This window comes from Equus asinus, chromosome 25, assembly GCF_041296235.1.
Source record: "Equus asinus isolate D_3611 breed Donkey chromosome 25, EquAss-T2T_v2, whole genome shotgun sequence".
Taxonomy (NCBI): domain Eukaryota; kingdom Metazoa; phylum Chordata; class Mammalia; order Perissodactyla; family Equidae; genus Equus; species Equus asinus.
Window position 1 is genome coordinate 32,908,086 of NC_091814.1, and position 27,711 is coordinate 32,935,796.

The 27,711-nt window shown below is 45.7% G+C and overlaps 1 protein-coding gene across 4 annotated transcripts in view; it reads right to left on the minus strand.

Annotated features, from left to right (window-relative positions):
* KCNH1 (potassium voltage-gated channel subfamily H member 1) overlaps positions 1–27,711 on the minus strand; it is a 370,873-nt gene that overhangs the window by 34,337 nt on the left and 308,825 nt on the right. Inside the window, exon 11 of one of the 4 annotated variants that reach the window (XM_070497275.1) lies at positions 106–442. The exons of the other annotated variants lie outside the window; for them this stretch is intronic. Within the exon in view, the coding sequence (XP_070353376.1) occupies positions 206–442 (237 nt within the window). The 3' untranslated portion in view covers positions 106–205. Of the gene's footprint in view, positions 1–105; positions 443–27,711 lie in introns of those variants that run through there. 4 annotated transcript variants of the gene reach the window in all.

The window sequence follows — 27,711 nt, forward strand, 5'->3', positions numbered from 1 at the left end:
ACTTTCCTTTTAGAACAGCCCATCCCTACTCTCCCTTTTTCTCTGTAAAAGCAGCTCCCCTCCTTTCTTTTCTGGATTCGCCCATGGTTTGCCATAGCATGCACATCCTGTGTTGCAATTCTTTTGGCTATTCTGGAATAAACTCATTTTGAGGATAAAATAACAAGTAAATTTGCTTTTTTTTTTTTTTTTGATTTTTTTTTTTTTAATTTTTTCCTTTTTCTCCCCAAAGCCCCCCGGTACACAGTTGTGCATTCTTCGTTGTGGGTTCCTCTAGTTGTGGCATGTGGGACGCTGCCTCAGCGTGGTCTGACGAGCAGTGCCATGTCCGCGCCCAGGATTCGAACCGATGAAACACTGGGCCGCCTGCAGCGGAGCGCGCGAACTTAACCACTCGGCCACGGGGCCAGCCCCAAGTAAATTTGCTTTTTAAGTTGACAGGCTGCAGGGTGAAATAAGGAGTGATTTGAACAGGGTTAGGTTAGTTTCTGGAAAGGTTTCCTGCAAGGCTAGAACATTTGTTCACCTTACAACATTCAGAGTCCCAATTCCAAAATGAAAAGTCTCTATCTGGTTACTTTAACAGTCTCCAAGCTCCTCCCACCAGCACGATTCTCATTTCCCTGGGAGGGAGGACAAAAGTCAGGGAGGTACTTGTGTTTTAGGCCCAAGACCAGGAGCTGGAGTAGTGCCTGGGAGGGGTGTGTAGACTAAGGGTATCCTGGTACTCTTCCTTCTTTCATACATGGGGGAGAAAGCCACAAACAACTCAAAATGATGAGATCCAGTAGATAACATTAACCACTCACTTTTTAAGTTCTAGCAAGTCAAGGTTGTGCATTTAAACTCTAGGTACTCATTTGACACAAATTCTGCAAGCGCCACCTCACTCTGTGGCCATGACCCTACACAGCCATGTCACAAATGTACAGGCAGCTGGGTAAAAGAGGGGGAGACCATTATGAGTTGAACTGTGTCCTCAAAAATTCATCTGTTGAAACTCTAACCCCTAGTACCTCAGAATGTGGCTTTATTTGGAAACTGGATAGTTGCAGATGTAATTAGTTAAGATGAGGTCACACTGGAGTAGAGTGGGCCCCTAATCCAATATGACAAGTATCCTTACAAAAATGGGAAATTTGGACACAGAGACAGACAAGCGCACAGGGAGAACGCCATGTGAATACGAAGGCAGAGATCAGGGTGATGCGGTAGAAGCCAAGGAATGCCAAAGAATTCCACAAACCAGCAGAAGCTGGAGGAGAGGCCTGGAACAAATTCTCCCTCACAGCCCTGCTGACTAATCTCAGATTTCTAGCCTCTGGGACTGGGAGATAATAAAGTTCTTTTATTTAAGCCAGCCTGTCTGTGGCACCTTGTTGTGGCAGCCCCAGCAAATTAAAACAGAGACTTACAAGACAGATCACTTGTGCTGATGGTACCATCATGAAGCTAAGTTAACTAAGGGTCCGACCCAGAATCCTATTAGTTTAAAAAACATAGACACAGAAAGCTAGAGGTGGATAGATGGATGGATGGGTACATAAACAGATGATAGATGGGTGGATGGGTAGATAGATAGATGGACAGACAGATGATAGACGAGTGGATGGATAGATAGATGATGAATGGATGGATGCATGGATCAATGGATGGATAGACAGATGGATGGATGGACAGATAGATAGATAGACAGAGCTAATGGATAGATAGATAGATGGATCCGACTGCCGTGCAGACATTGTGCCTGGGCTCTCCCCAGCCCAGCAGTCCTCCCACACAGGGCTGGAGAGAGACTGCCTGTCTGGGTGGCCAAGCACTGGGGAAGCAGCACACAAGGAGGTAATGGGATCTACACTGTCCAATCACTGTGTGGGTTAGTCCTCCTGAACACACTGTGGGATAGATATTCTTATCTCCATTTTAGAGAGTAGGAAGATGAAGCTCAGAGAGGATGAGCCATTTGCCTACACCACAGGCCTAACAAGTGGCAGCTCTGGGATGCATACTCAGATCTGTCTAGCCTTGAACATAGGCTCCTTTTGTCACACCTGCTGCTTTGCACAAACTCTGCCTTCAAGGATGCCATGTTCAAATAAGGGACTCAACAGATCCGACCAGGGCTCCAGACTGACTTAGAAGGGGAAGTGTAGCATCTTCACTCCCTGGCATCCAGGCAAGCCCATCCTCACATCTGCAGAGACCCGAGGACAATCAGAGGTCACCACAAGGCCCCTGCCCTCTGCTCCGTGATTCAAACCTGCTTCCCTTCAAAGTGCTGGCTCTAAACACCGGCCTCATGCTGCTCATCTGCTTATCTGGCTTATCCTAGATTCTGCTCTCCCACAAAGGTTCTGACTCAGTCTGCCTCTCTGGCCCCTGAGTCTAACCTTGTTTTAGTTGCTCCAGTGCCTGGCCCATGGAACTCATTCCTGGTCCACTCCTAGCCAAGCCAGCCTCTCTCTGGTCAGCCCCAGCCCCTCCATAGAGGAGAAAGAGGAGGCCAGACCATGGCTGATACAAATTCCATCATACTGGCATGTCAGAAATCTTGCTGGGCAGTCACACTGGGGCTTCTTACCTGGGCCTCTGTGTGTAAATCTTAAAGTCTTTGGGAGCTTGGGGGCTGGTGGAGGTACCCTCTTTAGGGGCTCAAGCCTGGTTCCCCTTCAACTCCCTAAATTGCACTCCCATTCCCAGACCGTGGCCTGTTAGGGGCACACTAGCTACAGCCCTGGGCCTGCAGAACCTGGCTCATATCACACTTGCTCTTTCTATGCTGCTCTTCTTAGAGATTCCCAACCATGCCGGACTCTCTGTAGCTTCTGAGATGCCTCACATGCTGTTCCTTTGGCCTGAGTTGCCTCTCCTCCTCTTCTGTGCCTAGCCAGCTCCTACTCTTCCTTCAGGTCCTAGCTCAGACTATCATCTCCTCTGGACTCACCCTACACCTGGGTTGGGTATCCCTCTCTTACGCCTCTTTATCATCCAGTAGTACTCATCATGAGCCAGCCCTGGTAGTCTGGTGGTTAAGATTCGGGGCTCTCACCACCACAGCCCGGGTTCATTTCCCAGTTAGAGAACCCACCTGTTGGTTGTCATACTGTGGCAGCTGCATGTTGCTGTGATGCTGAAAGCTAGGCCATTGGTTATTTCAAATATCCCCAGGGTCACCCATGGTGGACAGGTTTCAGCAGAGTTTCCAGACTAGGACAGACTACAAAGAGGGACTTGGCCACCCACTTCTGAAGAAATTGGCCATGAAAACCCTATGAATAGCAGTGGAGCACTGTCCAATACAGCACTGGAAGATGAGAGGATGGCACCAAAAGACAGGGCAGGGTTCCGCTCTGCTGTCCACAGGGCTACTAGGAGGTGGAATTGACTGGATGGCACTAACAACGAAGTACTCATCATAGCACCCCTTAAGCTCTGTGGTCATTTACTCCTCTGAGGTCCTCGCCAGCTTGTGATCTGGACAGGAGGGACTTTGCCTGCCCTGCTCACACTATACCTCAAGGGCCGGCACACAGTGGGGGCAGGATAAACAACTGGTGAAGGAGTGTGCACCTGAGGCCCCAGGGAGGAATTTGTGACTTTCAGAGGCAGGTTAAGCTTCTCCAGAGGAAAGCCCTGGGCCCCAGGCCTGGAAGGTGTCCCCTCACCTGGACAGCCACAGTCCCACATATGTTGTTGTCCATCACAACAGAAGGGCAGCTGCTCACCTTGTCCCCAGCTGGATTTATAGCCTACAGTGCCCACTGCTGAGAGTAAGCCAGGAGTCTACTCTCTGAGCTCAACACTCAGCCCACAAACACTGTCAAGTGCAGCAAAGAGCACAGACAAGCATGAAGCGGCCACAAAGAAACCTCTACCATTCAAACCAGTGACCTTAAGTCTCTAGAATCCATGAAAGGAGTATGGTCGTGCTACATCAACCATGAGTGATATTCACCTGTCTTCAAAATATGACCCACCAATAAAAACAGAACTCAGTGAGCTAAATGTAAAACCAAGGCAAGGGGCGTTCACCCCAAGTGAAGTTTTCATATCAAATCAATACCTCGAGGGCTGCTTCCTGACACTTCCTGACACTTGAAGGCAGAAGTTTGACTGGCTCAGGGCTGTGAGAAAGAGTGAGAAGGGGGAGCCCAGGCCTGCCTGGAACCTCGCAGCAGGAGGAAGGAGGGAGAGAGACAGACAGACAGAGACACACAGAGGGAGAGAATAAATGAGAATAAGTCTTCCTGCTCCTTCCAGATCTGCTTGGCCCAGAGTCTGTCCTTTGCAGTACGTTGAGCGAAGCTTCAGTGCTGGACCTACTTTGTTTTGACTTTTTCTTCAGTTGGCTTGGCTGTCCATTTCTCCAAAAACAATGCTGAAGGAGGCAGGAGGCCATGCTGAAACCAGCTGCTGCTGTCAAAGAGAGTCTGGCTCACATCTCTTCAGACAACTCATCTTTGCTTTCCTGAAGCATTCGCTCCTGATGGCTGTCGCCCTCGTGTTCCTGTCTTAAGTTCATTTAAGGGTCCCAAGAGCTGCATATCCACATTAACAGGAACCTGTGCCTGCCTGCGAGTCCTGGAATTCTAGCCTGTGAGCCCCAGGCCCAGTGGCAAGGCCTTGGAGAAGCTATGAATAGTTAGCTCCTTCCTCTGAGCCCCAGGAGCAGAGCAGGCGCCCTCCGCCTCTGCCTGGCTCCCCTGACACTTGTTCAGATAGCTCTTGTGCATCCTTCTCACCCCACCTTCTCCACCAGGAGGAGTGCTGTTATGTAAGCAATATTTCTTTTAAAGGTGAATAAAATAAATTGGCTCCTGTGTTTGCTAATTTATTTTATTCACCTTTAAAAATTTTTTTCTCCACCTCAGTTCAAAAACCAACAGATTCAAAGGTGCTTTTTCAGGTGCATAGAACATAACAAGATAAATGATAACATTAGCAAGAAAATGAGGACAAAGGGAAAGAAAGGTAGTAGATAACATACAGCCAAAACCCAACCGCAAGGTTCTAACAGATGCCACGAATCTAGTTCTGAGCCTCCTGGAGGCCAAAGCAAAGATGGCAATATGACCAGACACAAGATTGGGAGTATCCGGTCCTTAACTCACAAAGAGATCATTTGAGTGCCCAAATCATGTTTTCAGCACTGAAGATGCAGTTCTGCTCTGGCTTTGGGGAATGTGGTCTGTTCTCTCCATTCTTCCATAAATATTAAGTGAGCATCTTCTAACTGCCAGGTATGTAGGCTCTGAGGTAAACTACATATCAACATATGATCCCTTCCCCTGCTCTCCATAAAGAAATAGATTTGCCTCCCTAATTGTGCTTGGCTTTGGGTGGGGTGTTTTTGCCCAGAGGTCTGAGGGTTAGGGAAGTGGTTGTGGGGAAGAACAGACCTCTGTCTTAGCTTTTCTCTCTTCTCAGCCTGTAACACCCAACTCTTCATTCTCTGCCTAGAGAAATCCTCATCCTTCACAGTCCCACTCAAATGCCACCTCCCCCAGGAAGCCTTCCTATAAATATCCAGGCTGAATTAATTGTTCCCACAGCACATGACAGGTGCTTCAACTTAGCATTTATTTTATTCTTCCTTCTGGTATAGACTTTTCTGCCTTTCCCTCTGGCCTGCCTTATTCTGTCTGTATTTTCAGGACACAGCCCAGCGCCAGGCACACAGTAATCAATACACATCTGCTTGTGTGGTATTAAAGATAATCTATTTTCATAAAGTGGGAAATTCAGAGGTGAAAGACACAGAAGTTAATTTCATTCAGGACCAAGGTGGCTCTGAGTGGAGCTGGCAGGAATTCGACACCGACAAATCAGACCCCTGTGACCTAGAAGGGCTCACACATTCTCCTGCCACTCAGGAAAGTGTCTTCTCATGATTGTCCTAAACAAAAGGGTGTGAATATCGATATTTTTCCCCAACCCGCAGACCAATATGCTGCCTGCACTGTTCCCACTGTGAGAAGGAAGTGAAAAAGAGGCCTTGTCTTGTCTCGGTGCGGTAGGGAGGCACGGCAAGCACAGAAAGAGCTCCGGGCTGTGGAACTGCAAGTGGACTGCAATGCAGCTTCTCTGGTGATGGCTAATGGCCGTGTGTGTGCCTAGGGCACACCACTTAACCTCTTGGGACCTCAGTTTCTGCATATATCATTAAGGAGAGTAAAATCTACTTCGTGGAGTTTTATAAAACATCAGTGTTATAAGGAAGATGAAAGGGCTTATTATGAAACCTGGTTTGGGATTGTGCTTGTTAAATATTTATTCCTTCCTTCCTGGTTTTTTTCTGTCTTTAGGGTTTGGGGCCTCTGCTGCTTACTCACCACATGACTTTAGCCAAATTGCTCAACCTGAAACTCAGCATCCTCAGCAGTGAAATGGGCCGTTGAGGATTAAATGTCTTGTTACGTGTAATGAGCTTGTTTCATTTGCACAAGGGGTCAGAATATAGGTTTATCACGGGGGGTCAAGATACCTGTGCAGCATCATTCATGAAGTGTGGTCTTAATTCGTCCATCACTCATTCATTCACTCAGACACAGACACGTAGCCCGTGGCTCCTGTGTGTAGACATTGTGCTATGTGCTAGAGACACAGAGGATGACAACACCATCCGTGCCCTCAAAGGGGGTGTGGCCTGTAAACTTTTTGTCTTTATCTTTTGTGCATTGCACACTCCTCTGGATGCCCTTTGTCTCTCCAGTGTTGTCTCCTCTGGAGAGAACAACCCAGAAGCTAAGAAACAAGCTTGGGTACCTGATTTACGCAGTGCCTGTGTGAGGTGGTGTATAAGCCTACTTGTCTCTGGCCGTTGCTCTGAGAGGAGTCCCCTGGAATGCTCTAGGGTGCAGACTATCTCCTCAGAGAGACAGCTGGTTCCCAAAGGGACAAACCTTGGAGATGTCTGACCAGCACAGACTCTCTATCAGAGGTGTCTGTCGGTCCTGGAGGAAGGGCATGGGGCAGCCAGACCTCACAGAAGTCTTCAGGTCAAGTCAGCGGGAAGGATCTGTGTCAATGAGGAGGCCCGAAGCAGCAAAGACAGGTGATGACTCAGCAAAGGTTCTAGGAATAGAAACTCCCAGCTCTCCTCCATGAGGGACAAGGACAGGCCTCCACCCACTCTGACAGGCCTCTGGACCATTTCTGGAAGAAACTACATGCTGCCTGCACAGATGATTCACACCCAGGCACTGAGTATGCCACTCCTTGCATGAGGACGAGGATGGGATGAGGACAGGAAGGACAAGGAGCCCAATTTCCAAGGACAAGGAGCTTCAGTAGTCAACAGCCAGACTTATACAACACATAATGGAAATCTTAATGGAATTAGTTTGGTTTGGTTCAACTTTGCATTATCAATCTCCTGCATAAGAACCTCTCCAGGATTTTGCATCGTTATCACTAGGGCATGATTTTTCTGTCAAGAGCTAATTGTTTTAGACAACCATGAGTTGCTGTGATTTTTCAGGGGTGAGAAGGTGGGGCTTGTGTTCTACCCCAATGTCAGCAGCAGTAATCATAAAAACAAGCCCATGTGTGACCCTCTGTAGGGCCTGAAGGAGAAAGGCTCTCTGAGGTATGTAGCTGAACCAACACAGCCTTTGGGGGGCCTGGGATAGGAGGAGTCCTTGGTGGGATCTTTCTGGCCTCAGCACAGGCTCTGAGACTAAGACAGCAGGGCACTTCTTCAGACGGAAGAACAGAAACTTCAGGAGAAGCTGCAGGGGCCCAGCCTCCCTGGCCTCAGGGCTCCAAGGGAAGCAGATGCTCAAACAATGGGAATGGTCCCTTAGCGAAAGCAACCAGCAAGTTTCTAGGTCACTTTTCCTGGCATCCCCTTTTCTAAGCACCCCCTATCTCTGCTCAAAGATGTCTCAGGTGGGTTTGCTTTAAGGAAGTGTGTGACACAAGAATCTAGACCTTTCTGAAAATCTTCCAGCAACTGTATGCTGTTATTAAAGGATTTACCTTGCAGAAGGATTTGCTGCAGGATTCTTCAAAGAGTGGGGTCTCCTGTACCGGCATTTGGAATAGAATTTGATTTATGAACTTCAACTTGCATGGAACTTTACCGACATGTCTACTACATCCACTGAGGCCTCCTTTGCTCATCTTTGGTTGTTGGAATGCTGCATTGAGCATGGTGACCAGTTGTCTTTAGTTGCATGTCCTGCCTCTCCAACCAGGCTCCCTAAGGACTCCTGTTCTCTCTATTCCAGCTATGCAGATCTTTAGGGCTCTGCAAAGAGTAGGTGATGGGCATGCAGTTGAGTGACCAACAGAGAGGATGAGTTTACATCTTTTGTTTGAGTTATATCTTCTATTTGATGACATACTGATTAATTTCTAAAAACACATTCTTTATAACTGGCTCCTCTTTGCCTCCCAGAGAGCTTCTGGGACCAGGTGAGACACTGTGGGAAGATAAAGCTGCCCTCATTTGCTCAACTTTAATCAAACAAGCATTCCTTGATGGGTTTTGAAGGGCCAGGCCCTCAGCTAGGGTCTGGGGTGACAGAAGGAGAATCCGGTTCCTGACTTGGGGCCTGAATGCATTGGCTGGTGCTCACACCCAGTGCTGCACAGCTAGAGGCTATGATGGGATCCATCAGTCAAATCCTGATGGATCAGTGTATGAATGTCCTTTAGTCCCCAGACTGCACTTCAACACACCACGGTCGCTCTGTAATCCTCAGGGATTCAGCTTTTGACCAATGAAGCAGGTCTTGCCCTAAGGCTGAAACTGATTCGTGCTTTCTCCTTCCCTCCCTGGGCCTCACCTCACTCCTGAGTAGACCCTTAGCCTATGAAGAGGCCCAGTTTCCAGTTCATAGATCCAAGAGGCTGGGAACCCTCTCCTCTTCCAGAATTCACTTCCAGTTGCTGGGATGGTGAAGAAACATTTTGAAATACCCCTCTCTGGTATTTCCTGCTACCCACTGACACTACCCCCATCCTGTAGGCCAGAAGCTCAGGAAACAGATTTACATCTCCCTGTGGGGGACTCAGGAACAGCAGAGTGACTCCCTTGGGCAGTGCTGTCCAACAGAAATATATAACATACGCCATGAAGGGGAGTCCCATATGTGAATTTTCTAGTACTACATTAAAAAAAGTAAAAAGAAATAGATGAAATTTAATTTTAATAATATGTTTTATTTAACCCAATATATTCAAACTATGATCATTTCAATATGTAATCACCATAAAAAAACTATTTAGGAAATATGTTATATTCTGTTTTTTATACTGAGTCTTCAAAATCCATTGTATATTTTATACTTACAGTACATCTCAATCCTCACTAGCCACATTGCAAGTGCTCAATAGGTGCGTGTGGCTAGTGGCTTCCATGTCAGACAGGCTAGAGCCAATGAAGTGTGAAGAGGTGGCTAAGAGGGAGCCAGTCCTAAAGAGGCATGGGGTCAGCAATAGAGGGGACCCAGGAGCCTTCAGGGACCAATGATCTAGACATACCGATGGGAATAAAATCATTTTCAGAGTTCCCATTGTGGTAAATAACGATTGCCAGGATGAGGTCCCAACCAAGACCCACCAAATGTCTTTGCATCATGTAAGTTTGCCCACAACTGCATTGCCCAACATGATAGTCATTAGTTACACGTGGCTCTTTAAATTAATTTAAATTAAATAAAATTTTAAAATCATTAGCTCAATTGCATTAGCCGCATTTCAAATGCTCAATAGCCACATATGGCTAGAGGTTACTGTATGGGACAGTAGAAAAATATTTCCATCATCACAGAAAGTTCTATTGGATAGCACTGGCCAGAACTTGGATCAACCCCTGAGAAATGCAGAGTAGCAGCAAATTTCCTGAGATGAAGGTTCTGTCACTTGTAGGCATGGGGGCTTGTAAGGAAACATAAATTGATTTACAGAAAAATAAGGTCATTTTTTTAGCATAACTGAATTTGTGGAATGAGATGAATAATTTATTTTAACTTTTACTAGACATTCTTTTTAACTCTCAGAGCATGTTGCTCCACTTGTAAATTTGGAAAACAATCCATGCTACCTCACTAGGGGGTATGAGGATTAAAACAGACAAAGAAGGTCAAACAGCCAACCCAAGGCCTGGCACCTTGGGCTCCCTACCCTCCCTGCTCTAGGACTGTGTGTCTCTGTGTACCTCTGCTCTTTCCTCCATTCCTCTTGAATCAGGGAGCAGGCAGATTTTCACCTCTCTGAAAACAAGGGCCACATTGTGCGCTACACTGGAAACCCCCTCCCCCACAGCAGGAAGGATCTGCCATGGCCAAACGGGACTTGTGAAAAGGCAGGTTGCAAACTGCTGAGTGGGCAAAATTGCTAACACAGAAGCTAAAAAGAGCATCAGGATTTGTAGGAGCAATAAAATTAGTATGGTCAGCTAGAACTTACAGAGAGAGAAAAAGAGAACAAAGGTGTGTGGGAAGCAAGAGGTGGTGGGGAGAGAATTGAGGTAATTCTTTGCATTCTTTCAACCAAAAAAATGAAGTGAGCCAAGAAGACAGGAGGGTTTAACTAAATAGAATTTCACGAAGGCTGACATTGCACTGGCTTGTCCAGGCCATGAAACCTCCATCTTACAGCAATTATATCAAAGTGAGAATAACCACATGCAATTAAAGTAAACAGTAGATAAGGCAGAGTCACTCAAGGTCAGGTTAGCTTGGGGTGGGTCTGGGGAAGAAGGTGGAATGATTTGTGCCAAAGACAAAGGGTAGAGTCATAAGGGACAGAATTTGAATTATACCCAAATGGGTTAACTTGAACCTGATTGCTCAAAAGAACTGGAAACCTATTGTTTTTCTCACAAACTCTGGCCAAAAATGGTGTGTGTAATAAATCATGTAGTGGCATCTCCACATTGTCTCACCTGTTCTCCTTGGCTGAAACCCTGCCTGGAGGGACTCTGGCCTGGGACATGGTGGCAGATCTCTCTCCTGACCAGGGATAGGAGCAATTAGAGCAGCTTGGATTGTGCTCCCTGCTCCTCACCGTTGTCCAGGAATGTTGGGCCTCCTCAGGAGAGAGTGGGAGGAGAACAGAGAGTCAACAAAAACTCTACGTCATAATCTGTGGGTAAGCTCTGACACTGATGTCATCTCGCCCTTCTGCTTCTCCTTCCTTTATAATTTTTGCAACTCATACCACTTCCCCTGGAGCTTTGGAGCTCGGAGGACCCTAAGAGACCAGGTTCAACCTCCTCATTTTTTAAAGCTGGGACTCAGTCACCCAGAGAGCAGGAGGGAAGGGCCATGAACAGGAGCCCTGAGTAACTGGGAGCCAAGGTGGGGAACCCAGGCCAGGCTTCTTGCTTCAGTTCAGAGCTTTCTCCACTGTATCTTATGACCTCTCCACTTGGCAGTGGATTTGCACACACAATAGGTGCCCGACGCTCTGGTGACTAAAAGCATCTAAATTTAACCTGCATGACCCAGGCCCTGCTGCCCTGGCTCCTAGCCACCCTCAGCCCGATGATCAGAGTGGTTTTTAAATCTAATGAAAATTCTTGAATGCAAGAACTCTGGCTTACAAAGGCTGCCACCAGCTGTATAAGCACTTGGTGGTTTGGGTTAATAAAATTTTTAGATCTTATGAAATGCACTTTTTCTTGAGGTATTTTTGTGTTGCTTTTAGAATAATGAAATCCCTGATATGACCCCAAGACTTAACGGAAGACCACGTAAAAGTGAATAGCTGGAATAAAATTTAAATTCTCCCTCATCGGAGGGATGTAATTGTTCCCAGGCAACAAGGCACAGAGTAGACTCTGTCTCAGCGCCTCATTGCTTTTTTGAGACATGTCAGAAGCTACAGAAAGAAGCTGTCAGAAGCCAATTACTAAGTCTGAGCTGTCCTTTTCCCTGTGGCTCCAGGAAGGGACCACAGACGTGGCCCAGCTTTTTGTCCTTATGTTTTTATACTGACTCGCTGTCTGCTGAAATTGTGCCTCTCCTCCACATACCCTCACACTTCCCTCGGTGCCCATCAAACCATGACCGAGCACTGAGCAAGTTCTGGTGGCTTCCAGCCCCAGACTCTGTAAGGAGGCCAAGATCCTGAGCTGGAGCCTCACGAGAAACCATAAGCCTCACACAGACATGAAAAGGCCAAGAGATTGCATTTCAGATTTAAGCATCCCCATCCTGTCCTTTGTGAATAGGGATAATTATCTAGGCTGCACTGCTTTGGGGGGCTGGAATGGAGCTCAAAGATGAAGATGGGAATACACACGCAAAAGATGAAGTTCGACAGATAGAAAGGACTGTTGATTCATTCCCAAAAGGTTTCCTGGGGCTTCAAGGCCTCTTTTGGCTTTAGTGATTGTTGTTATGTGTGCTTATACACAGTCACACATGTTCATATTTTCCTCTCCCGTTTTTCAGAGAGGGGCCACCTCCCCCCATTATTCTGGCCCTCCCAGATAGACCGTGGCTGTCTTGTTAACTGCTGTATCATTAGTGCTGAGACCAATGCCTGACACATAGCAGGAGCGCACTGAATAGCCAGGGAATGAAGAAGAGGCAGAGCTCCTTGAGAAGGAATCAGTTCTCCTCTGACCCATGGAGCAGGCGGCAGAGGAGTGCCCGGGTGGTGTTGATAGCACAGATGAATGCTGCGCTCCATCATTCCTGCCTCTAGGTGCCTCTGCCCCAAGTTCATTGCCCTTATCCTTTGGAATTACGATCGTAATTTACACGTCTGTCTCCTCTTATAGCCACTTGAGCTCCTTGGGGTCTGATTCACCTTCCATCCCCTGACTTGGCACAGTGTATGGATTCAATAAAAGTTGATGGAATGAATGACTGTCCTTCTCTATGAGTTTCTGAGATACCCTAGAATTGGGTCCAATAAAATATAGCAATCTAAAGCCTAAGAGATGGAAGAAGAGAGATTCAGTTTACATAATGAGCAGAGGAGAGCCTCCCGGAAATTTCACTGTTTATTTTAACCCCATGTGTGTAGGGGAACCAAGGCATTCCTGGAAAAAATCCCACAGTTGTCTTGCTGGGGTTAATGTGCTTCCTGTTCCTGACAGGCCTCCGAGGAGATAACCTGATAAAATCAACACCAATTTATGGAAATGCAAACAGACTTCTGAAGGGCAAGCAACTGGAAGGGGAAAATTAATCAGTAAAGATGTTTGACCGAAGTACTTAAATAAGCAGGGCAGATCAGACAGAAAACCCAGACAGGAAACCCATCTGACCTCACCCATATTAGTGTCTCTGAAAATCTCCCAAATCCCTTTGTTTCTTGAAAAAAAAACTCTATATTTTTAAACTTAAATTTTAAAAATTATGTTATGTAGAGTAAAATTTGGCCTCTCTTGCCCTTTAGCCATCAGAAAAATGTTCTTTTGTTAAGAGGGACATGGTGGTCATGGTTAATCATGGCAGTCAGGGTTGATCATCTACGCCCTAGGAGTGACTGTGGTTCCTGGGGAGAGGAGCCCCCCTTGTGGGTCCAGCCACCCCTCGGAGGTGGAGGAGAGGAAGGGGAGAAGGGTCCCCTCTGACTCCCAGGAAGCCCTCCCCAGGGAAAACCGAGAAGAAACTCTTTCCTAATGTACGTTTCCTTTAAAATAAAGCTAAATTGGTAACTTGATGACCTCATCAAAACAAAGAAAGGCCTTCTGATGACTGTCTGGGGATTGTCAGCCAGCACGCTGAGCAACAAAACGAAAAATAAAAGCAAGGTGTTTTTGTTCCCTTGGTTCCTCTGGCTTCAGCTCCTGATTTCTTTAAGATTGAAAAGAAAAAACAAACAAGAAATCAATAATTCTAGAACAAAGAAGACAAGTTAACCATGGGAGTGGAAAAGTCCAGCCCTTGGAAGGTTAACAGAGGGGCACTTGTGAGTTGAAGCAGAGTTGGCTGCGCAGCCTTGGATGTCCTCATGTGGGAAGAAGGCCTGTGAACTGTCTTTGCACTAAGCTGAGTGTGCCTCACCACACATCAGACACGGACTTCACTAAGCCATCGACAGACTCTCGTGTGGTCCCCATCATGGCTAGGAAGGAATGTGGCCTGTGTTGTTCACGTGAGAGACTCAAGGTCACCAGCTTATATGAGCCACCTGTGATCCTATCTTTAGCAATGTAATTATAACAGTAGTCATCTCTTACTGAACAGACCTTACCTGATTTCATCCTCATGATTCTGTGAGGTTCATAATTTAATTCCCAATTTACAGGCAAGAGAAAAATAAGACCCAGAGAGGATGGGTCCAAATTCTCCAAGGTGATTCTCTTAATACAGTAGTTCTCCATCATGGCTGCACCTTAGAACCCCACATCACAGAGCCCAGGCTGCACCACATGTGCGTTAAATGAGAATCTCTGGGGTGGAGTATTTTTAAGGCTTCCTGGATGACTCCAATGTGCAGTCAAGGCTGAATAACCACTGATCCAGTAAAGAGCTGGGATCTGAATCAGATTCCAGGCCTCTGCTCATTTTTCTCTGCGATATTGCCAATCACAAAAGAACAATTCAGAGATTTAAAGAAATATTCATCAAATGGATTTCCCACTGGACATACTGGTAGACTTGAGATTTAGAAAAAGGAAAGCCATTTGGCATAATGTTCACTTTCCTTGTAAATAGGCTAAGAAAGATACTAAGGGCTAAGAGTCTTTTCCATAGAGCAGAGAGCATGGGCTTTGTGAACAGGATTTTTAGACATACAAAGTCTTTTTATTTTATCATCCACTTCCAGTCATGTGCTGGAGAGCTGAGTTGAGTTTGACCTCAGGATCTCATGCTACTTTCTGGGGCCCACAGTGAATGTACTGACTCACGAAGGGCATCCATGGCCAACGTCACTCTCATACCTCATCTGTTCAGACAGATGGTCCCGCCTGCCAATTCCAGTGAATGCTTCAGTTAATAGTCCTCATTTCCTAGGGCAAAATCATCAGGATTGAAACATCTTCCACTGACTGCCACGTGGAACAGAACATCCCATATCCCCGACTTTTCCTGTCATGAGGAAATGATGGAAAATAATTTTCTATATTAAAATGTCTGCTTTCCTGAGGATGAGAGCCACCACAGCCACTTTAGCTGAGACATCTAGGTTGGGTTGGATAATAAAGGCTTGGCTAATCAGAGCCATCAGCCTGTCACTGCCATCCAATTAACCCTTCCCTCCAGGCCACATTATAGCTTATAATTGACTTAAGGCCCCCCTGGCTAACAGTCCCTATCATGAAACTTCTGTTCCCAATGGCTTTCCACTGCCCATAGCCCATAGCAGCACTCCCTGCACAGATATATTTTAGTGTCTGGATTACTTATAAAAATATTTTTGAACTGCTAACATGTTAGGCTCCATCTTACAGGGAATTTTAGGGCTTTCATTCAATTGTTCATACATTCATCCAAGACACACATACCGAGCATCCTCTCTATTCTAGGCACTACCCTAGACACTGGACAAATACGCCAAGGAAGGTCCAGCCCCCAACCTGAGGAAGCTTCCAGTCCGGTTGGGAAGCTTGATACATAAAAGGTAAGTATAATCCAATGTGGTGGCTAAATGATGGGCCTGCCCATGGAGCACTTACCGCAGCCTGGGAGGAGAGGGTGGAGAGTGGACAGGGAAGGTCTTGTGGACAAAAGGAGAAATGAATGAAGGAACTCTGCACAGAGGCATCGGGGGGCATCGGGAGCTTAATAACGAGCTATAGAAGCTCATTTCTGCAGGGCAGCCAGGACTGGATTTTCCTCATTCAAAAGTTTTATGTCTCCCTGAAGGCTCTTCACAGATGGCCTTCTGGCCCCTTCTCCTTCCCAGTCCCCTGTGCTGAGCCCCACACCACTGCTCACTGTTCCCCAACCAGGCCTTGCATGTCCATGTATTTTCATTCTTGCTGGGCCTAGGCTTTCTGTCAGGAATGCCCATCACCCCCTCCCTCTCTGTCCATTGAGCTCCTACTCACCCTTCAAGGTCCAGTACAAATGCCACCTTCTCTCTGAGGATTTCCCTACCTCTGGAGAATCACAGCACTTGTTACATATATTATAGTTGTCTGTTTGCTCTCTAGGCTGTAAGCTTCTGGAGGACAGGAACTGCCTCTTAATCATCCTCACATTCCCCACGTTAATATATAGGAGACATATTCTATGCCTTCTTTTTGACAAAGGAATAAAGGAACAAAGTAACTCATCAAAATTCACATGAATTGTTTTCATCCATTTCAATGCACAAGACAGAGTCTCCCCAGTGCAGGCTACAAATAAGGATAAATGAATAGGATCCTGGTACCAGCTCCTGACAAGCCAGGCAGCAGAACTTGTCTAACTTCCAAAAGGAAGGCTCATTTGGTGATTTGCACATGCACAATTACACATAAGCAAGCAGAAAAGAATGGGGAGACTTGGGAGCAAATTGATTATTCATGAATCCAATTACAACTAGCAGTTCAAGAAAGGCCCCTCTCAAATGTCTGTAATAATTCATGCAGAGGATAGAGGGAACCTTGCCAGACTGGCATCTGGACCTTGAAGTGTCAGGGAGCTTGGGCCAGTGTGTGGTGAATCATCTCGTGCAGGTCAGCTCAACTCCTTAGACCCAATGCTGACAGGATCAAGGTCAGGTTCAAGTCCTCTTGGGCCAGTTTGTAGTACAATGAAGCATACAATTCTGTGACCAAAGCCTCTACCCCATTATCCAAGTCAGTAACCTCAGCATTTATCTCATTTGAAGGGCAGAACCTTCAGATACATGATGAGGTGACTAAGGAGATGGATTTGACAAACATTTCTCCTGCTCATGTACTGCAGTGAACTCCCAAACAAGGTGAACTGAAGTGATAAATAGGCCCAATGTTTCAGGACCATGGACAGTGCCCAGGAACGGGTCTGACTATTCTCTCTTTTCATTCCAAAGTGTGGGTTCTAACTAGTAGAAAGAGGTGGGTATGCAACTCCTTCCCATGTTTTTCACTATGAATGCAGTGAGAAACCAGAAGGAGAACAGGGAGGCTGAGGTCACGCCTTTGTCACCACACCCAGTCTGGCCCAGCCACTACTCAGCATGTGTGGGGTCAACAATTGTTAATGATGATGAATGATTATTTATGTCTTGATGCTGTGTAGGATTAGGAAGAGCACAAAGTCTTTTTGTACTCTATTGTGGGTTCCTCATACTGCAGAAAAAGACATTCTGGCCACCAGGGCAGAGAGAGATGTGTATTTCAAAGGGAACAAAAGAAAAGTATGTACTTTAATACTGAAACCCTGTTTTTTTATCAGAGAGACCAATGCAGAATCCCATGGGGTCTGCTTGATGGTAAGTATGTGACAGTTCCAATGGGCACACAGAGGCTTCCCTTACTCAAGAAGCCCATAGGACACAGGAGCGAGGCCTCTGGTTAACTTTTCATTGTCCAGGAGGAAACGGTGCAAGGGGTGTGTACAACTCTAGGCACAGGAGCAAGAAGAGACATTGATAATCTCAAAAAAAATGTATCTAGATGTTCTACCATCAGATACACAGTAAATTATCTTTACCTCAAACAAAACAAGCTCCTTCCAATCAAGGCACCAGAGTCTGGTTCTTTATAAATGACTTGATAAGCCTTCTCTGGAGTCCAGCTTCTGCTAACATGCAAGAGTCAGGTACATTTTCATCCTCCTTCCTATATTTAAAACAGTCCAGAAGACTGTCATAAGATAGGAAGCAGGAAAACATTTTAAAACAAAATCCCTCTGAAGCCTGTCTCCTGTCTCTAGAGGTTTGCACAGCTAATCCCACAGGGATGAGACTTGGGGGTTCTAAATGTGTGTTCTCTGTAGGTAGCAGATCACCTGTGCCAGAATCACCTTGTACCTGTTAAAATGCACACTCTTGGTGAACGCTCAATATCTACTGAATCTTAACATTTGGGGGTTGGTACCAGAGCCTACACTTTTAAATAAACTCTTCAGGAAGTGAAGTTGGCAGACAGCTGCTCTAAGATATAATGAACAGCGGCCTAGGAGTCTGAAGACTCTTGGCCCCTTTGCCCTAGTTCTGAAGAGCTCTGTGTTTCCAGACTGTCTTTGTGCCCTCCTTAGTGATAACCTCAGAACCTGAGTTCATGTGAAAGAGACTGTGAGTCTCTTTCCTTTCCAGTGCCTGGCATATAATAAATTCTTAATGAATGGTGGATGGTGGAATAGGTGAACAGACTATATGGAGATATCACACAGAAGTACAGATGATTGAATGGATGAAATAAAGAACAATAGAGGCTAATGGAGAAATAGTAGATTTCAATATAGCAACTACCAAACATGAACTTGGAACGAATTTTTTGCCTTGATGACATGGAAATCATAAATAAATTTCTCTGTGGTCATTCCACGTCATGCACTTGAAATAGCGAAAGAAATAGTGGAGACCACTGGTTTAAGGTATGTGTGTAGGCATGTGCAATGGGCATGTAACACACACACAAAGCCGCCCAGGGATCCAACTGTCACATTCAATATTGATCAGCCAGCTTCAAATGTATTTAACAAAGGAAAGGCTCAGCCTTGGATAGATAGCCTCCTAGGTAGAAAGTGCAGCTCCACATTTTGATGGCTTTGCCACTTAACCAAGGGGGCGTAGATAGAGCCAGCAAATGTCTTGCTGGAAATCGGCTGGGCTGGGCTGCTGTTCTTCTCTGATCCCTAGCCATCTGCTCCCCAACCAACCACAGAGCCTTCATTGGGCACTTCCTGTTCAAGGCACTGCCTAGAAGCAATTCAGATATGGTCCCTGCCCCTTGGAGACTCATAAGCCAAGGCAAATACTGTCAGGTAAGAAGTCAATGGCTACCAAAGAAAAAAGAAAGCTTGAAGTAGATTATAATGTGGCTGAGGTTGGATTATAGACGAGACTCTGAAGCTAGGCTTCTGTTTGGGCGGAAAAGGATTAGGAGAAGTAATCATCTCCCTTCAACCCATTCTGCATTTTAAAATTCCCCAGCATGCAGTTAGAGAAAGGAAGGGAATTTACAACATGGGATGCATTTATGAATCAAGAGACCAAATCAATCACAGTAAGTGGCTTCTTCTTTAGGTTTTCTTTCATTTCCTATTTCCTTATTCCTCCTGCTGCTAGCCCGAACTTTGGTTAAGAGAATACAAAGAAAAAATTCAGCCGTCCTTCCTCCATGCTTCAAAATCAAAGGGAAGCTTCTGGTGGAAAAACTCCAGGTCCAGCATTAAATATGTAGGGCAATAGTGTTACCCTGACACGTGGCAGGGGAGGTTTAAACATACTGTGTGTTGTCATGTGACCCTCCCAGCTTGCAAGCTGTAACTCCACATTGCTCTCCACTCAAGACAGTGTACTGAAACACAATGAGAATGGCAATATTAAAGGCATAACTTTGAATGCTGTATAATTTTTTAAAGTAAATCATCTGAAAATACTGCAGTTGATTTCATTAGTAATAAATTACTCATAAAACACCCCACAACTTATTGTGAAAAAGAAATCAATCTATCTTACTCAATAATAGATGGAGTACTTGTTCCTCAGGCCATCAGTTAGGAAAAAATGGAAAGTCCTAGCAAACTGATAAGACCCTTCCCCCTGGATGAAGATGGTGACTCCTTTCAAAAACGCATTATCAGTGCTCCACAAATAGCTCTCAAATTGCAACTGCAGAGTTAAGCAACACTAGAGCCACGTAATTCTGTAGCTTTGCCATATCGGCTTGCTTTGAGATTTACTGTATCTAAAGAATATCCATTGTCTTTTTTGCCCACCCCACCCTCTTCTATGGATATAAACCACCCAGGCATGGTGAAGTCAGTCAAGGAACAGAGACTGGAGAGTGCACCAGCTTCTGGCTCCGTTCTACCTATTCATTCCTGAAGGCAGTTCTCAGTAAAGCCAAAAGTCTTACTCTAAAATAAGGGTCAGTGGTCTTGTTTTCCAGAGCAATAGTGACTCAGCGGTAAGATTAAAGTAGTTACATCTGCAAGTGCTAAGGACAGTACCTGACCCAAAGTAAATGCTGCAGAAGTGTTTGCTGTTTTGATGATGATGACATCTCTAAGCTGCAGCTGAGAATGTGCAATGCCTAAGGCTAGGCAGGAAAATCAGACACAATGTCCAAATTCCTTTCTTTCTAAAAGGCACGTGGTACCAGTTTCCAAAGGGACAGTGTCAGGGCTAATGCCCTGGGTGTCAAAGCACGGCTCATCTAAGGCAGAAAGAGCCTTTGACAGGGAAGTGGGAAAAAAGGAGTGATACAGCCTGAGCCCTCACCTGGCACCACAGCAGCTTCTTCACAAATCACCTATTAAGGGCAGCAAGTAGTTTTGAGCTGAGAAGCATTTGGGTGATAGCCCAGTCTCATTCCCCACCTCTGACCCCCTCCAATTTTGAGTACATCTAGTAATCAGGGATGAAACTTGCCATTTTCCCATGCTTTTCTAACTTTTCCCAGTGCAGTTCTTCTGGTGTCTTATTACTTCAAGGGAGAGTCAAGGGTCAATGAGGGTGGAGAGAACTTTCTGAGAGGGGAGGAGGTCTGCCATGGTAGCCAGCAAAAGTGAATAGAAACAATATGGATCCCTGACCTTGCCTCAAGGGCTGCTTGGCCCTGCAGAAAGCCTCTTCCCCAGGCTAGAGCCCAGCAAACCCTCACGTTTTAGCTTCATCCTTTTCAAATGACACTTAAAACAATTTGGGATACTCATGTTGCTTACTCACATCCAGTTGTAATCAAACCAAGCAGCTATTCTGTTTTCAATTGTGATCTGCAATATACTCAATGGCCATCATGACCCTCTCCTCTGGACACCATCCAGGCAGGCACCTGGGCATTTACCGTACTTTTCCTGTCTTTTAAACTCTCCTCTTCCTTATTAAAGATGAGGATTCTGTTGTTTACAAGACAGCTGAATCTATGACATAGAAGAGGCCAACTGATTAGGGAATAGGGAGAGAAGATTTGAGAGTTGTCTCCACTCTGCTGTTTTCTTGTGTTTTATCTCCCCAGCTAGACTGCAAGCTTTTGAAGAGCAGAAATGATGCTGAAATATTTCTGGCTCTCCCATCACCTTCCCTAACTTCCTATGAAATTTTATTTATAGGTACAGTAATAATATGCACATAGCTCTTTGTCTTTTATAAAATTCTCTGACACTTGGGGTAAAAATCCTGGGTCTACCCCTTACCCAAGAGATGCTGAGAAACTTGCCCAAACTACTAGATAGGAGAGACAGAGGCAGGATCTGGACCCACACAGTATGGCTTCAGGGCCTGCACCCCTAACCACCACTGTACAGCACCTCACAATGGTGGGTCCACTTCTCTTTTTACTCTGTCACAAGACCCTCTCTCTCCATAGACAATTTCTTTACAGAGGCTTGCATAAGTGAGTGTAAGAGAGTAGAAAGGGGCATGTTACAGGAAAGAGAGGAACTCAAGGTTTCCTTTCCAGTTACTGAGGGAAATTTCATGAAAAGGAAATGTCAGAAGCCCTTTGAAAAACAATGAATAGTGTAAATTCAGATTAAATTATCTCTTTAAAAACATAGATTTGTTTTTAAAGGCTCTGATGGAGTTCTCAGGTACAGTAACAGAGCTCTAGGGACATTTATGAAACTCACATATCATTACCTGAGCAAACACTTAGCAAGTGAGAGAAGCAATATATGAAGTCTGCTCTGCCTGGTTCCTCCTCCCGGTTCCGCAGGGTGCTTCACCTCCCACGCCGAGGAGAGATCAGGCATTTTTCTCAACCACTTGTGGTTTTCTGTGCAGAGCTGACTTGTGCCAGCTTGGAGCAAATGAAGTATATAAGTGCTCTCTGGTAGCCTGAGGTCCAGAGTGCCAGAGGCTAGCAGCCCCTGAGCATCTCAGAAGTCATTTAGGGGCTCATCAGATCAGAGCGGACCCAGGGAATATCCAAAATAGTGGTGGCTGCAGCCCCCACCATCAGGCCAGAAAGGAGCTAGCTGGCTGAGGATGAATTCCCCTCCAGGAACTGCCTCCCAAGTTTCACCTCCATCAGGCAGAACCAGGTAACCCCATGTGGGCTCCTCTGGGAGGTGTTGCCAGGTCAGGTATCAACTCAGCAGCCTCACATTCAGGAAACAAGTGGCCCATGAAGACACCATGAACAGGTCAGCAGAGGTCCTTAGGGAGATAATAGGTCAGATAAGAAAGAGGCACAATTTGTCCACAAGCTCCAGAGCTCTTCCCAGCTCCTGGAGTCTACACTGACTCCTGCCCTTGAAGAGTATCTCCAGCAGAGCATCCTTGCTCTGCACTGTGCCACAGGCCTGGCCATCTCACCTATTTGTGTGTCCATGGCTCAAGGGCAGAGTCCTCCCTCTGTCTCCTTCTAGGACAGAACCTCGTTCAGTCTCCAGCACACAGGAGGCCCCAATGCATTCTGGTTTAGGTGATGGGTCCTTCAGAGCCCAGGTGCAGCAGCTCTCTGAGCTGAACCCTTCAGAAGCCCAGGGCCCTTCAATCTGTCAGAATTGAAGAGACAAGCTCTTTCTCCTTGCTTTTGGTGACAGAAGAGCCAGGAGATCAAATTATCAATTAAATGAAGCAAGCAAAATGGAAAACAAAGTATCATTTGGCAGGGTATAATTTTTTTTCTCTCTTAACTCAAGTTCTTAGAGAGAATGACTTCTTTCGGTTCTCTGAAAGCTGCGCAAATTGTGTAGAGACTTTTTGAGTGGAATTGAACTCAAATGAGCTTAAGTTTGGAAAATGTTCTGATTTGAGAAAGAGGAAGCAAAGCTCATGGAAATTTGGCTAAGGGTTGGAGTTCACCTGAGGGTTAGTCCAGACTATCATGGATGGCTACAAAGCAGCACAATGCTTGTCTGGTTAGGTGCACATGAAGGAGGGGGTCTACAAGCCCCCCCCCCCCCCAGGAAGCCCCTTTTGCCTCAGTTACTTTCCATACTGCCTGTCGCAAAGCCTAAACTTACACTATTAACAATTAGTTGATAACATCCTGCATTAACATTTATGTTTTCATTTGAGTGAATTCAACATACCACTACAGTTATTAAAATGGCATTTCCTGCTGAGAAGGGTAAGCCACACCAGCTGTGGTCATGTATCAGGGTATTCCTGGGATTTTAAACTTTGTTGGTTAAGAGGAAGACTTCACATGGCTGACAGTCAGAGGAGGAGACACAGATGCTTCTGAAGAGAGCAGGTCCGGGAAGGGCTGTGACAGGAGAGGCTGGGGCGGGGGACACATATTCATTTGAGATGCACAACAAAGAGGGGAAGATCATGGGAGGACAGGATAGGAGGACAAGTCTTAGCTGCTTCTGCTTCATTGTTCTGCCCTGCGAAAGGTCTGGTCATAAGTACTCTTTTACCTTTTATCCCCAATAAGTTAATGCCTGGAGCATTTTCAACCAGTCCTTCTATTTCTCACATTTTAGAAAGTCACACTCAGTTCCCCTAGAGTGGATGAAAAATCAGTCCCGGCTCAGGTGGCTCTGTCCATGGTGCTACTAGACAAGATTCTGAAGTCTTCTGACAAGGAATCAAAGACATAAAAAAAAACAAAACAAAAACCGTCCAAATTTACGTGTCTGTCATTATTTATACTGCACCCAGTTCCAAAGGATGATGAACTTACAAAGTAGATTAACTGGGGGAGTTGTGGCAACTGATCAAATGAAAAGATTTCCTGTTGAGCCCCTTTAAGTAGGACTGCCCACTCCTCAGCCAGTCCTCAACTCTCAAACAGCCCCCACCGGCAGAGACCTCACTGGAAGCTGTTTCTTCTTTGGGCATAAGAACACTGGTTTACTGAGCTTCTTAAGCTTTCCCACCAAAATCTCCCAGAAAGAGTAGGGAGCCGGACGGAAAACAGGGGCCCAGCTCAAGCCCATCAAAAATGCAACATTTCTTTAAGTCTCACAGTTATCTTATAATTAGCAGAGTTTGCATTCTACTCCAAAAAGTATCTGCTTTTATTCTTATGTTATTTGGGGTACAGTGAATGATCCAGGAAGCAGCTTTTGGAACAGAGGCAGGGACCTCCCCGGGTGGCTTGGCTTCTCTTCTGCCATCTGAATCATGTGTGGGCAGATGCCAAGCCCCATGGCAGCTGGACAACAGTGAGAGCCACAGGCCCTGACTCTGTGATGGCCCACCTGCTCATGGGGCTTCTTAGGACCTGGAGAGGGTGTCCATTTAAACACAAAGCCTTAATAATACCCACTCCCCAAGGTTGTTTGAAGGATCAAAGGAAATAATAAATTTGAAATGCTCCTTGTCAGGAACTCAAGAAATGTTAGCTATTAATATTAATATTTCTTCTCCTCCTATCTAGATTTAAAAAATGACTATATTCTTCCCCTATTTACAGCCCTCTGGAGCTCCTCAAGGCTAGCCACCACCACAACCACCACCGCCTAACTCTCTAGCTTCATTTTCTGCTTCTTCCCCCTGGTCACTCATGCCTCAGATTCTGCCATTTAGTCCAGAATGATTTAGTTCCCACACTTCCCACGTCCTTTCACACCTCAGGGCCTTTGTGCATGCTGACCGCTCTACCTGGAATGCCTGCCGCACAGCCTCCCATTCCACCAGCAAACCTCTCCTCACCTGATGAGACCCAGACAAAGGCACCACTTTGTCTGTGAGACTTCTCAGCCCCTCCTGCCTCCATGGACCTAGTGTGTGCCCCTGAGGCAGCACCCATTGTGCTCTGTTTCCATTATTTGACATTTGTCCCTCTCATCTTTCAGATGTGTAGCTCCTTGGGGAGTGAGACCTCATCTCTGTATGTCTTGCCCACACACAGAAGACACTCAACAAATGTCTGATGAATAAATGCATGTATGTGAGTGTGTAGGTGGGAATGTGTATAATATGGGAGAAGAGGTGATGAGTGTCAAGGAAGATGGAGAATATACTTGCCCAGCATTAGAGCCTGTAAAAATGGACTCTCATGCCCCAGAGGGCAGGGATCCCATCTACAAAAGTTTGCTTGTCAGTCCTCAACCCAGTGCTTCAAGACAAGAGGATAGCCACAATGATTTCTTTATCTTGACCACAATGGGTATAGGGCATTTACTTGCCTATGAGTCAAACTATACCATCCTCTCCCCACAGCTGAGTGCACAGGTCCAGGATATTGTGCCCTGACTCCTCCACACATACAAAGGAAAGGCACTTCAGCTATTTCCTGCCACTTTGGTTTTGCCAAAACTGTTTCTTTACTCTTGCGTGGGTGGTTTATTCAAGACTTTATATTTTTTCATTATAGTCATTTTCATTATCTTATCCATTTTGCTTTCTGCAGGCTGCTTTTTAACTTATTGGGGGTTTTTTTGCATTATTTTATCTATTTTTTAACCTTTAGACCTTTAAAAATGGGGTTCTCCCAGGGAAGGGGAGCAGCTATGAAGATTGTCCATGACCAGGACATAGAGGCCGCCTATAGTCCCTGCCCTTGGGAATTGCCAGATTAATAGTAAAGACAGGAAACAAACTCTGAAAAAGAATATTCTTAAAAAGTACACAAAAATGGGCCCTAAATAGTCTCAAGCACCTCAATACCAGGTTTCAGGGGGGTGAAAGGGGGTTAGAAGGGCTGGGGAGACTCAGGGGAGCAGCTTCTCATGAGGTCATGACCACCTCCCAGATTGGCTTGGCTGTAATTCTTAAAGCTCTCATACCTCCTGCCTGGGTTTTCCACACAGCATGGACAACCATTAGGCATGATTACGACGCTGGCTGCCTGAGCTGCTTGCTCACTCAAGAGCCTCCACCACCCTCCCTGGCCCCTCCCCCCAGGCAACATCACCATTTATCCTGAATTACACAATTTGGCTCTTTCTAAAGGAGGCTGCAGCCGCTTTCCAGTATAGGCCCAAAGCAAAGAAGGAAAGAAATTCCAAGAGTGCCCAAAGCCGAGAGGTGATCATATCTTTTATTTTCAGCTTCTCCATGCCCTAACACCTACGTTTCCAGCAGAGAATCTCCAATGGAAAGTCAGGAGAGAGGAAGGGTGGTCACTGGGCAGCCAGAGGACATGCCAACAAATACCTGTGATTAAGATGTGGTGGGAAGTGGTCTCAGTTAAGTATTTCAGTCACGGGGAGGGCAATGATGAGGGGAGATAACCAAAGGGAAGAGACTGAGGGAAAGAAAAGAAAGTCATCAGGTGCATAATGACAAGGTGGGCTTTTGTAGGTTGGGTGTGTGCTTTCATCCTTTTTCTTCAGGAACAAAAGACTATATGCTTGTCTGCTATCTTACTGTTGGCATTTAGAATTATGCACATTACTCTTTCACTCAATTAATATCCTTAGGTCAATTAACATTTATACTCCTCTACTCAGAGGTCAGACCTCTGACTTCTTCCTTTTTCTATTAGTATTTACTCTCCAGGTCATCTCATCCAATCTTGTGGCTTTAAATAGTATCCACCTATCTAATAACATCTATCTATCTATCTATCTATCTATCTATCTATCTATCTATCTATCGATACCATGTCTATATATATACTGATGACTCCCAAATTTATATAGCCAGCCCAGAATTTCTCTTTGATCTTCGATTCTGAGTTCCTGACTCCTACCTGCCCTTCTCCCATACACACATCCCTCAAACTTGATCCTGTAAAAGTCTTCGTCAACTTAGTAACAACTCCATCTTTCCATTTAGTCAGCCCAGAGACTTTGCAATTGTCCTCCACTCTCTCTCACACTATCATAGGAAATTCTGTTGTAGCATCTGACCACTTTCCCCCACACCTCCGCGGCTACCATCCTGGACCAAGTCACCACTATTCCTTATTTGGATTATTACAGTGTTTCCACCTTGCCCCACTCCACTCGTTCTCCACACAGCTACCAGATTGATCTTTTCAAAATCTAAGTCACAGCACATTGCTCTCCTGCTCAAAATCCTCTAATGGTTCTACCTGCCTTAGAGTAAGCGTCAACATCCACATATTGTCCTACAAAGGTGAGTCTCCCACCTCCACCTCTCTGATTTCATCTCCTACCACTTTTTTCCTCTCACTCATTCCACTGTAACCTATTGGCCTCCTTGATTTCTCATGGCTACCTCAGGGCTTTTGCACTTGCTGTTGCCTCTATGTGGACCCTCTTCCCCACAGATCTACATGGGCTGCTCTCTCACATAATATGAGTCTTTGCTCAAATGTGTCCTAATCTATGAAGGCAGATTCGCTGACCATTCTATATCAAGTGACCCATGAAGGCACCAATTTTGTTCACTGATGTATCTCTGATACACAACATAGCCATAGACACATCAGAGACATGAATTATATATTTTTGAACAAGGAGGAAATCTAGCTAAAGCTGGGCACATGACCCAAGCTAGGACAACTGGGCTTTCTCTCCTGGGTCTGTGAATCCAGAGGGATGAGAAGAGGGAAAAACAGTTGGAATGGATCCATTTCACAGTGGAGCCCTGACAGTCCTGTGTCTGGAGACCTGGTCTGTCCTGAGTCCTGTTTTTCTCAGCCTGATTCTTCAGCTACACCGTCATTTCTATTAACTACTCTACGTCCTTCCAATAAATTCTTTTCCTCAAATTAGCCAGTGTCATTTTCTGTTGTTTGAAATTCAGTAACTCTAACTGATGGGCCACTTCATTTCCCAATTCCTTTCCTCTCTGTTCTTGGTTCCCCAGCCCCTCGGCAAAAGTGTTACGTGCTCCATGAGTTCT